This window comes from Oncorhynchus kisutch, linkage group LG7 (assembly GCF_002021735.2).
Source record: "Oncorhynchus kisutch isolate 150728-3 linkage group LG7, Okis_V2, whole genome shotgun sequence".
In the NCBI taxonomy this organism is placed as follows: Eukaryota; Metazoa; Chordata; class Actinopteri; order Salmoniformes; family Salmonidae; genus Oncorhynchus; species Oncorhynchus kisutch.
In genome coordinates this window covers 20,579,794-20,592,176 of record NC_034180.2, presented here as the reverse complement: position 1 = coordinate 20,592,176, position 12,383 = coordinate 20,579,794, and the positions used below count along the sequence as shown (strand labels likewise).

Below are 12,383 nucleotides of genomic sequence, written 5' to 3'. Positions count from 1 at the left end.
ACACATTGAGGTCTTGAGGACAGGCTCTGAAAACCACACCTTCTCTATGGCCTTGTAGGTCTTCAGGCCATCCTCTAAGGTCTTGGCCCTCTCACTGTCAGCCAGCATGATGTAGTTGGATACAGGAGCTCTGGCTCGGCCTTTAGACTGAACGTAGGACCTGTAGTCGAGTCAAATGAACATTTATTTAAAGTGAATTTAACAGGGGTCACAACACACTTTACATTATTAAAAAAGAAGAACAAAACAGTATAGAAAAGGGAGGGGAAGTGTAATAATATCAACAACAATATCAAATAGCCCAATGGGCAGGAAGCAACAAGGAAGTGGATAGACAAGCAGTGCTGTACCTGTACTCAGTGGGCAGTTCGAACGCACCACCAGGTTACATTTGGGAATATCCACTCCTTCCTCCACGATGCTGGTCGCTATGAGCAGGTTGGTCTCGTGGGCTCGGAACTTATGCAGAACCTGAGGGATAATGATGTAAGGTAGTTAGGCGTGGATGGATGTAAGAATGGGTGGATGGATGGATGGACATACATCAAATTTGACCTACCCCTACAGTTGTATCTACAGAGGATGATGTCCGAAAATACAAAATGGAGCCAATGCGTTCTTACCTCTTCCTGCTTCCTGAATTCCACCTCCAACTGTTTTTTTTGCATGGCTGGTTCTGGCCTGTGATGAAGTTACTGCTGATGTAGGCCAGCTCGGTGTCCTGCTTCCTGGCCTCTTTTATCAGTCTGACACAAAGAGGGACAATAATCATGGAAATGGTATTAAGACAACCTAAATCCTCCCAAAATAAGATATTTTTTTATTATTTTCTTCCTATATGTTGACAAGTCATAAAATTAACAATCTAAGTAGACAAGGTAGCAGAGGCATCACACATTTTAACCAAAATGGCATTGAACCCCAGAATTGTACCGGTTGAGGACGACGGCTGTGTAGCGCCTATCCACGAAGATGATCCCACACAGAATGTTGGTGAATGGCGAGGGGAAGATCGCCTCGGGCATCTCCTTCACCTCCTCATCCTCGTCTTCATCCTCTGAGTCACTACACGATACGTAGTTGTCCTCATTGCGGTTGTTGTACCACTCCACGCTCTCAAACTGCTGCCTCTCGAAAGGCTTGTACTCACGGAGGATCACTAAGAGATGGATGACCTTGGGGGTCACGAACTTTAGGTCCAAAGAACCCGGTGAGAAGTGCTCTTCGCACAGAGCGTGGACCTAGGATACCAGTAATAAATAACTTCACTAGCCCATACCCAGAGGGGAAATTCAGCTGCCTATGTACACACACAGTAGATTGCACAGGAACACAAATGACAATTTATTTATATAGCCCTTACGACAGGAACAGTTGTCACCAAGTGCTTTACGGAACTCAACTAAATACAAATCACAACATGCACACATGGGAGAGTTAGTACAGTTGAAGTCGGAAGTTTACATACACTTAGGTTGGAGTCATTAAAACTCGCTTTTCAACCACTCCACAAATTTCTTGTTAACAAACTATAGTTTTGGAAAGTCGGTTAGGACATCTACTTTGTGCATGAAACAAGTAATTTTTCCAACAATTGTTAACAGAGAGATTATTTCACTTATAATTCACCGTATCACAATTCCAGTGGGTCAGAAGTTTACATACACTAAGTTGACTGTGCCTTTACACAGCTTGGAAAATTCCAGAAAATTATGTCATGGCTTTAGAAGCTTCTGATAGGTTAATTGACATCATTTGAGTCAATTGGAGGTGTACCTGTGGATGTATTTCAAGGTATACCTTCAAACTCAGTGCCTCTTTGCTTGACATCATGGGAAAATCCAAAGAAGTCAGTCAAGACCTCAGAAAAGCAATTGTAGACCTCCACAAGTCTGGTTCATCCTTGGGAGCAATTTCAACCTGTACAAACAATAGTACACAAGTATAAACACCATGGGACCACGCAGCCATCATACCGCTCAGGAAGGAGACGCGTTCTGTCTCCTAGAGATGAACGCACTTTGGTGTGAAAAGTGCAAATCAATCCCAAAAGAACAGCAAAGGACCTTGTGAAGATGCCGGAGGAAACAGGTACAAAAGTATCTATATCCACAGTAAAACGAGTCCTATATCGACATAACCTGAAAGGCCACTCAGCAAAGAAATAGCCACTGCTCCAAAACAGCCATCAAAAAGCCAGACTACGGTTTGCAACTGCACATGGGGACAAAGATCGTACTTTTTGGAAAAATGTACTCTGGTCTGATGAAACAAAAATAGAACTGCTTGGCCATAATGACCATCGTTACGTTTGGAAGAAAAAGGGGAGGCTTGCAAGCAGAAGAACACCATCCCAACCGTGAAGCACGGGGGTGGCAGCATCATGTTGTGAAGGTGCTATGCTGCAAGGGGACTGGTGCACTTCCCAAAATGGATGGCATCATGAGGAAAGAAAATTATGTCGATATATTGAAGCAACATCTCAAGACATCAGTCAGGAAGTTAAAGCTTGGTCGAAAATGGGTCTTCCAAATGGATAATGACCCCAAGCACACTTCCAAAGTTGTTGCAAAATGGCTTAAGGACAACAAAGTCAAGGTATTGAAGTGGCCATCACAAAGCCCTGACCTTAATCCCATAGAACATTTGTGGGCAGAACTGAAAAAGCATGTGCGAGCAAGGAGGCCTACAAACCTGACTCAGTTACCCAGCTCTGTCAGGAGGAATGGGCCAATATTCACCCAACTTATTGTGGGAAGCTTGTGGAAGGCTCCCCGAAACGTTTGACCCAAGTTAAATCATTTAAAGGCAATGCTACCAAATACTAATTGAGTGTATATAAACTTCTGACCCACTGGGAATGTGAAGGAAGAAATACAAGCTGAAATAAATCATTTTCTCTGCTATTATTGTTTCAACTTCTTAAAATAAAGTGGTGATCATAACTGACCTAAGACAGGAAATCTTTACTAGGATTAAATGTCAGGAATTGTGAAAAACTGAGTTTAAATGTATTTGGCTAAGGTGTATGTAAACCTCTGACTTCAACTGTATACACATACCTTACATCAAACACACAGGAGTATATAGACAGCTTACTGGACATACCCTCCTCAGGATGTTGTCAGTGAAGAGCAGGAACTTCCTGTTGATCACTTCCTGTTCGTTTTTGATGTACTTCTGTAGCTCCCTCACCATGATACCAGCCACCACGCACACCACGGCCCCAGCACCAGCAGCACTGTCCGACAGTCCCTCAGCACCTGGGGAAGAGCAGGGAGACATTTCTTTGTTTAGCCTTTATTTAACCAGGTAAGTAGTTGAGAACACATTCTCTTTAACAACAACAACTTGTGCAGCAAAGCAGACAAGTGACATTAAAGACAAAGCAGACAATTACAATTCTCAGATGTATAGGCTAGGCTGTAGGGCTCTGAATAAAAGTAGTGCACAAATATAGGGAATATGGTGCCATTTGGGATACAAACTTGGATATGTATATAAGGTCAGACCTGTTTGGTTATGAAGGTGGGGTCTCTGTCCTCTCGAGGCACAGATAGGTTGCAGTCGTTGAGGAAGTGGAGAGCCTCATCCAGCTCGCTCAGCAGACACTCAGAGAGACCACTCTTGTCCAGGTAGGGTCCACAGTCCAGCACCACTTCTCTGGGCTGGGAAGCATATCTGAAACACACACAGTTCAGTTTTCCCTTTTCGATCCTAAATAATACGATTGTGGACAGTTGGGGACCTGCTCCTAGATAAGCACTCCTACTAGGAGTTGCTTAACCTGTTGAAATAGGGTGCAGGCCAGGCAGCAGGCTGTTAGCCAGCCTGCCAGCATAGTGGAGTCTGCCATTAGCACAGTCAGTGTAGTTAGCTCAGCTATCACCATTGAGACCGTGTCTGTGCCTCGACCTAGGTTGGGCAAAACTAAACATGGCGGTGTTCGCCTTAGCAATCTCACTAGGATAAAGACCACCTCCATTCCTGTCATTACTGAAAGAGATCATGATACCTCACATCTCAAAATAGGGCTACTTAATGTTAGATCCCTTACTTCAAAGGCAATTATAGTCAATGAACTAATCACTGATCATAATCTTGATGTGATTGGCCTGACTGAAACATGGCTTAAGCCTGATGAATTTACTGTTTTAAATGAGGCCTCACCTCCTGGCTACACTAGTGACCATATCCCCCGTGCATCCCGCAAAGGCGGAGGTGTTGCTAACATTTACGATAGCAAATTTCAATTTACAAAAAAAAAAAAGACATTTTCGTCTTTTGAGCTTCTAGTCATGAAATCTATGCAGCCTACTCAATCACTTTTTATAGCTACTGTTTACAGGCCTCCTGGGCCATATACAGCGTTTCTCACTGAGTTCCCTGAATTCCTATCGGACCTTGTAGTCATAGCAGATAATATTCTAATCTTTGGTGACTTTAATATTCACATGGAAAAGTCCACAGACCCACTCCAAAAGGCTTTCAGAGCCATCATCGACTCAGTGGGTTTTGTCCAACATGTCTCTGGACCCACTCACTGTCACAGTCATACGCTGGACCTAGTTTTGTCCCATGGAATAAATGTGGTGGATCTTAATGTTTTTCCTCATAATCCTGGACTATCGGACCACCATTTTATTACGTTTGCAATTGCAACAAATAATCTGCTTAGACCCCAACCAAGGAACATCAAAAGTCGTGCTATAAATTCACAGACAACACAAAGATTCCTTGATGCCCTTCCAGACTCCCTCTGCCTACCCAAGGACGCCAGAGGACAAAAATCAGTTAACCACCTAACTGAGGATCTCAATCTAACCTTGCGCAATACCCTAGATGCAGTTGCACCCCTAAAAACAAAAAAAATGTCTCATAAGAAACTAGCTCCCTGGTACACAGAAAATAGCCGAGCTCTGAAGCAAGCTTCCAGAAAATTGGAACGGAAATGGCGCCACACCAAACTGGAAGTCTTCCGACTAGCTTGGAAGGACGGTACCGTGCAGTACCGTAGAGCCCTTACTGCTGCTCGATCATCCTATTTTTCTAACTTAATTGAGGAAAATAAGAACAATCCGAAATTCCTTTTTAATACTGTCGCAAAGCTAACTAAAAAGCAGCATTCCCCAAGAGAGGATGACTTTCACTTTAGCAGTGATAAATTCATGAACTTCTTTGAGGAAAAGATTATGATTATTAGAAAGCAAATTACGGACTCCTCTTTAAACCTGCGTATTCCTCCAAACCTCAGTTGTCCTGAGTCTGCACAACTCTGCCAGGACCTAGGATCAAGAGAGACGCTCAAGTGTTTTAGTACTATATCTCTTGACACAATGATGAAAATAATCATGGCCTCTAAACCTTCAAGCTGCATACTGGACCCTATTCCAACTAAACTACTGAAAGAGCTGCTTCCTGTGCTTGGCCCTCCTATATTGAACATAATAAACGGCTCTCTATCCACTGGATGTGTACCAAACTCACTAAAAGTGGCAGTAATAAAGCCTCTCTTGAAAAAGCCAAACCTTGACCCAGAAAATATAAAAAACTATCGGCCTATATCGAATCTTCCATTCCTCTCAAAAATTTTAGAGAAGGCTGTTGCGCAGCAACTCACTGCCTTCCTGAAGACAAACAATGTATACGAAATGCTTCAGTCTGGTTTTAGACCCCATCATAGCACTGAGACGGCACTTGTGAAGGTGGTAAATGACATTTTAATGGCATCGGACCGAGGCTCTGCATCTGTCCTCGTGCTCCTAGACCTTAGTGCTGCTTTTGATACCATCGATCACCACATTCTTTTGGAGAGATTGGAAACCCAAATTGGTCTACACGGACATGTTCTGGCCTGGTTTAGATCTTATCTGTCGGAAAGATATCAGTTTGTCTCTGTGAATGGTTTGTCCTCTGACAAATCAACTGTAAATTTCGGTGTTCCTCAAGGTTCCGTTTTAGGACCACTATTGTTTTCACTATATATTTTACCTCTTGGGGATGTTATTCGAAAACATAATGTAAACTTTCACTGCTATGCGGATGACACACAGCTGTACATTTCAATGAAACATGGTGAAGCCCCAAAATTGCCCTCGCTAGAAGCATGTGTTTCAGACATAAGGAAGTGGATGGCTGCAAACTTTCTACTATTAAACTCGGACAAAACAGAGATGCTTGTTCTAGGTCCCAAGAAACAAAGAGATCTTCTGTTGAATCTGACAATTAATCTTAATGGTTGTACAGTCGTCTCAAATAAAACTGTGAAGGACCTCGGCGTTACTCTGGACCCTGATCTCTCTTTTGAAGAACATATCAAGACCATTTCGAGGACAGCTTTTTTCCATCTACGTAACATTGCAAAAATCAGAAACTTTCTGTCCAAAAATGATGCAGAAAAATTAATCCATGCTTTTGTCACTTCTAGGTTAGACTACTGCAATGCTCTATTTTCCGGCTACCCGGATAAAGCACTAAATAAACTTCAGTTAGTGCTAAATACGGCTGCTAGAATCCTGACTAGAACCAAAAAATTTGATCATATTACTCCAGTGCTAGCCTCTCTACACTGGCTTCCTGTCAAAGCAAGGGCTGATTTCAAGGTTTTACTGCTAACCTACAAAGCATTACATGGGCTTGCTCCTACCTATCTCTCTGATTTGGTCCTGCCGTACATACCTATACGTACGCTACGGTCACAAGACGCAGGCCTCCTAATTGTCCCTAGAATTTCTAAGCAAACAGCTGGAGGCAGGGCTTTCTCCTATAGAGCTCCATTTTTATGGAACGGTCTGCCTACCCATGTCAGAGACGCAAACTCGGTCTCAACCTTTAAGTCTTTACTGAAGACTCATCTCTTCAGTGGGTCATATGATTGAGTGTAGTCTGGCCCAGGAGTGGGAAGGTGAACGGAAAGGCTCTGGAGCAACGAACCGCCCTTGCTGTCTCTGCCTGGCCGGTTCCCCTCTTTCCACTGGGATTCTCTGCCTCTAACCCTATTACAGGGGCTGAGTCACTGGCTTGCTGGGGCTCTCTCATGCCGTCCCTGGAGGGGGTGCGTCACCTGAGTGGGTTGATTCACTGTTGTGGTCATCCTGTCTGGGTTGGCGCCCCCCCCCCCTTGGGTTGTGCCGTGGCGGAGATCTTTGTGGGCTATACTCAGCCTTGTCTCAGGATGGTAAGTTGGTGGTTGAAGATATCCCTCTAGTGGTGTGGGGGCTGTGCTTTGGCAAAGTGGGTGGGGTTATATCCTTCCTGTTTGGCCCTGTCCGGGGGTGTCCTCGGATGGGGCCACAGTGTCTCCTGACCCCTCCTGTCTCAGCCTCCAGTATTTATGCTGCAGTAGTTTATGTGTCGGGGGGCTGGGGTCAGTTTGTTATATCTGGAGTACTTCTCCTGTCCTATTCGGTGTCCTGTGTGAATCTAAGTGTGCGTTCTCTAATTCTCTCCTTCTCTCTTTCTTTCTCTCTCTCGGAGGACCTGAGCCCTAGGACCATGCCCCAGGACTACCTGACATGATGACTCCTTGCTGTCCCCAGTCCACCTGGCCATGCTGCTGTTCCAGTTTCAACTGACCTGAGCCCTAGGACCATGCCCCAGGACTACCTGACATGATGACTCCTTGCTGTCCCCAGTCTACCTGGCCATGCTGCTGCTCCAGTTTCAACTTCCACCTGACTGTGCTGCTGCTCTAGTTTCAACTGTTCTGCCTTATTATTATTCGACCATGCTGGTCATTTATGAACATTGAACATCTTGACCATGTTCTGTTATAATCTCCACCCGGCACAGCCAGAAGAGGACTGGCCACCCCACATAGCCTGGTTCCTCTCTAGGTTTCTTCCTAGGTATTGGCCTTTCTAGGGAGTTTTTCCTAGCCACCGTGCTTCTACACCTGCATTGCTTGCTGTTTGGGGTTTTAGGCTGGGTTTCTGTACAGCACTTTGAGATATCAGCTGATGTACGAAGGGCTATATAAATAAATTTGATTTGATTTGATTTGAGTGTAGGGGGCAGTACTTTGATGTTTGGATGAAAAACATACCCTAATGAAACTGCCTATTTCTCAGGCCCAGAATCTAGAATATGCATATAATTGTCAGATTAGGAGAGAAAACACTCTAAAGTTTCCAAAATGGTCAAAATATTGTCAGAGTACAACAGAACTGATATTGCAGGCGAAAACCTGAGGAAAATCCAACACGGAATTGCTGTTTTTCCTGAAAGCTCTCTGTTCCATTGCCCGCCTTCGCTCCATTTAAAGGGATATCAACCAGATTCCTTTTCCTATGGCTTCCACATGTTGTGAACAGTCTTTAGACATAGTTTCAGGCTTTTATTCTGAAAAATGAGCGAGAAATATCACATCGCGTCATTGTATGGCCGGCCGGGTGCCAGCAGAGTTTTGCATGCGCAACAGCTTGGAGCAGACATTTTCTCTCTCTCTCCTGTTGAAGAAGGTACAGTCCGTTTGAAATATTATTGATTATATATTTTAAAAACAACCTGAGGATTGATTATAAAAAACGTTTGACATGTTTCTACGAACTTTACGGATACTATTTGGAATTTTCGTCTGCCTGGTTGTGACCGCTCGAGCCTGTGGATTTCTGAACATAACGCGCCAACCAAATGGAGGTATTTTGGATATAAAAATAATCTTTATGGAACAAAAGGAACATTTATTGCGTATTTCATGAAAATTAAATATTTGTAGTAATTTAATTTGAATTTGGCGCTCTGCAATTCAGCGGATGTTGACGAAAATGATCCCACTAACGGGATGGGTGCATCAAGAAGTTAATGAATATGGGCCATGGTGTGTATTATTACAATACCTGTCAAGGACTACAAGGTCAGTAGCGGTCTCTGCATTGCTCCTTAAGATCCGCTCCAGGTTCTGGATCTTCTGCTCCAGTTCAGATGGGTCACATTTACCATTCAGAATGGATGCTGTGAGTCCCAGGATGCGAGGGCTGCACAGAGAGCCTTCACATAGCTGAAACATAGATTGCGAGAGACAGATCACACATTACTGAAACAGAGGAGAGAACCCTCACATTAATGAAACAGAGATTGAGAGCCTTCACATAAATGAAAACAAAGATACAGTAGAGACAGCTCTCACATAGCTGAAACAGATAGACAGACCTCACATATCTGAAACAGAGATAGAGATAGCCTTTGCATAGCTGAAACAGAAATAGAGACAGCCCTCACATAGCTGAAACAGAGATAGAGACAGACCTAACATAACTGAAACTGTGTGAAACTCACAGAGCAGAAACAGATACAAGGACAGAAAATGCTAAAACATTGAACAGCCTGCAACGGGGCTCAATCAGGAAGGCTGACTGACATCACTTTTCCTCAATTCCAATGGTGAATAATATAATGACTAAACTCCAATCTCCATAATGCTTTGGCTCCCGCCATACAGGGAAGGAAGCTTGAATGCATAACTACGTAGAGTAGACTGTAATTGTACCTTCATTATCTCCCGGTAGGGATGGTCTGTGATTGCCAGGTGACACTCATCAAACACCACCAGGTTGAGTTTCGATAGTGGCAACACTCCATTCTTCAGCACATGCAGGAAGATATGGCAAGTCATAACGAGCACCTAGAAGAACAGAAATGATGGAGAGAATGAGTGGAGGGTAGGATGGAAGGATGGCATATTGCCTTGAATAATAGATTACAGTGTCGTGACATTGATTGGGTCTATCCACAGAATGATAACTTTCCAGTCCTCATGGAAATTACACAGTGGTTGTTGAAATTGAGAGGGGAAAACTTTAGTAATGCTATTACCAATGGTATTTATCATGAAAGTAATTGGTAACAATTGGTACATTATTCTGGCAATTGTAATTATATGACAAAATTCCTAGCAATTGGTATTTTCCAGATCTGTGTTCAATGAACCCCACCTGATTTTCGATCATTTCTTGGCTCCACTTTTCCCCAGACAATGAGGAGGTCTTCTCCACACTGGTGTATTCTCCAACCTGGAGATCAGAGTGGGTCCTAACACTAGCTGCTTGCTGAATCACAGACAATGCTTTATTTATCATTCAAGAAAAGAGGGGAAAACAGAGGAATCTCATGGTCATACCTTTGGGAGAAGTGTGAAACTTTTGGATGTACCGAATAGTGGATTTCGTTGTGACTCCAAATGTAGCTACCTGTGTTCACCAGGAAAACTGTCCTATTCCCATGTTTGGCGAAGTCTCCCCGGATTTGGTGGGAAAGCTCTTTAGTTAAGAGTACTGCAATAAAGGTCTTCCCTGAGCCAGTATTTGAACAGACGATAGTATTGTGGTCAAGAGCTGCTTCAAGAAGTTCAACCTGGCAGGGAAGTGAAGGTTACAGTCATTAGATTCAACTGTTGTGCAAAGCACACTCAATAACTGGTTACAAAAAAAATACAAACAAATAAAGATAGATAATCACACACTGACAAATGTTCCCACAGTTTATTTAACAACATTTAGACCCGAAGGTCTTCCTGCTAAGTTACGGTTGTTTCTGTTATTACAGTGCTATCACTCTGTTATTAGTGTGCCTGCACAGTAATGTCACTGGAGATGGACCAGACCTGAGTGTGATGGCGACTATGTACTGTTGTAATACGGTGGACATTGTTAAACCGGAACCTAGTTGTTGTGCCATTTCGAGTTAACATTGATAGCAGAGGATGGCTAATAACTACATTCTGCCACTGACGAGAAGAGTTCATATAAAAAATGAACTTGGAATCTGGACACAGGTTACTAATCTGGACAAGAAAAAGCAAACACTTGCGGTATTCGAGGGAAGAGCGAGAGATACAGCACTGGAAATATCCCTGGAGGATTTGAACAAGGATGACGGCATGAGAACTTTGATCAGAGTACTGGAGTACTGGATTCTTAAAGAAGAGAAAGACTGTGCCTACGAGGCATATTCAAACCTTGACAGTGTTACCAGAGACATTCGGTTGCAATGACAAACTACATAATTGATTTAAACAGAGGTACAATAGGATGCGCAAGGACGAATTGGTTCTCTCAGATGCCGTGTTAGCTTTCAAGTTGCTAGATACTGTCTGTCTGGATGGTAGGGAGAAACAGTTGGATTTGACTGCTTGTACTGAGCTGACTTTAGCGTCAATGAAGTCACAAATATTTTTGGTGAAAAGACGTCTGTCGCGCCAATAACAGATGGAATGCAAGTGAGTGACGCAGCATATTACACTGAGCAGCAGAGAAAAGGCGCCAACAAGTCACGTTCTCAAGACAACCAGACGAGGGCACCTTTGCCCAGCACAAATCCACTGGACAGGAATGGAAGGAGATCAAAACGTGCTATTTGGCAAAGCACTTAGCATGGGATTAAAGATTGTCCTCATAAAAATGAACAGGTTAAGCTAACAGAGGAAAACGTAAACACAGAGATGGAGCAGTGTAACATTGCACTGCTTCTGAGATCTGTGTAGTTGAATCCTTAGGATCTGCTGTGATTGTTACTGCATGAACACGCACAGTATGTCAGTGAACTAAATATGATTGACACACCAAGCAACAGAACTTTCAAATTTGGAGATGGGAGAGTCGTCCATTCTACTGAGAGGGTCAAGGTGCCAGCAAAAATAGGTCAGACTAAGTATCACATTGAAAAAGAGGTGGTCCCTACAGATATCCCCTTACTATTAAGCAAAGCTTCCCTCAAGAAGACAGGGGCTGTACAAGACATAAAAAATGACAAGGCAGTGATGTTTAAACAACCAGTGACCCTTGAACCTACTACCTTAGGCCACTATTGTGTAAACATTTTAGACAAAAACATCACACAGAGTCCATGTAAATATTTGATTCTGACGGACACAGAGCGCATGGAGATTCTGACAGTCAAGAGAGTATGACCACAGAGGACAAACACAAAGTATTGCTACAACTTCACAAACAGTTTGGACATGCAACAGTTGACAGACTTCAGAAATTACTCAGCAGTTCTGGGAATAATGATGATGAGAGCATTTCCTTTCTACCGCAGATAGTTAACAGTTGTGAGACATGCCAGAAATACAGGAAACCTAAGCCCCAGACCAACTATTGGTTTGCCACTGGCTTCCAAGTACTGGCTTCCAAGTAATGAAACAGTGGCTGTTGTTCTACACGAGTTAGGACCAAGTGTGTGGTACCTTCACATATCGACCACTTCACACGCTTCAGTGCTGGAAACATTGAAACCCAGTGAAATTGTCAAGCACTTCATTAATTCCTGGATAAGTATGCATGGCCCGCCTAAGAAATTGTACAGTGACAATGGAGGAGAATTCAATAATAATGAAATAAGAGAACTGGCTGAGAAATTAAAATGGAAGTAAAGTGAACTGCTGC

At 43.3% G+C, this 12,383-nt stretch overlaps 1 protein-coding gene across 1 annotated transcript in view; it reads right to left on the bottom strand.

Annotated features, from left to right (window-relative positions):
* The window catches only part of LOC109894808 (endoribonuclease Dicer-like), a 46,400-nt gene that overhangs the window by 31,784 nt on the left and 2,233 nt on the right, over positions 1-12,383 (bottom strand). Inside the window, 13 exon segments of the mRNA XM_031828240.1 lie at positions 40-160; positions 351-375; positions 378-471; positions 624-665; positions 668-746; positions 934-1,241; positions 3,109-3,212; positions 3,215-3,263; positions 3,513-3,681; positions 8,838-8,998; positions 9,488-9,622; positions 9,933-10,063; positions 10,188-10,350. Of these exon segments, the coding sequence (XP_031684100.1) occupies positions 40-160; positions 351-375; positions 378-471; positions 624-665; positions 668-746; positions 934-1,241; positions 3,109-3,212; positions 3,215-3,263; positions 3,513-3,681; positions 8,838-8,998; positions 9,488-9,622; positions 9,933-10,063; positions 10,188-10,350 (1,581 nt within the window).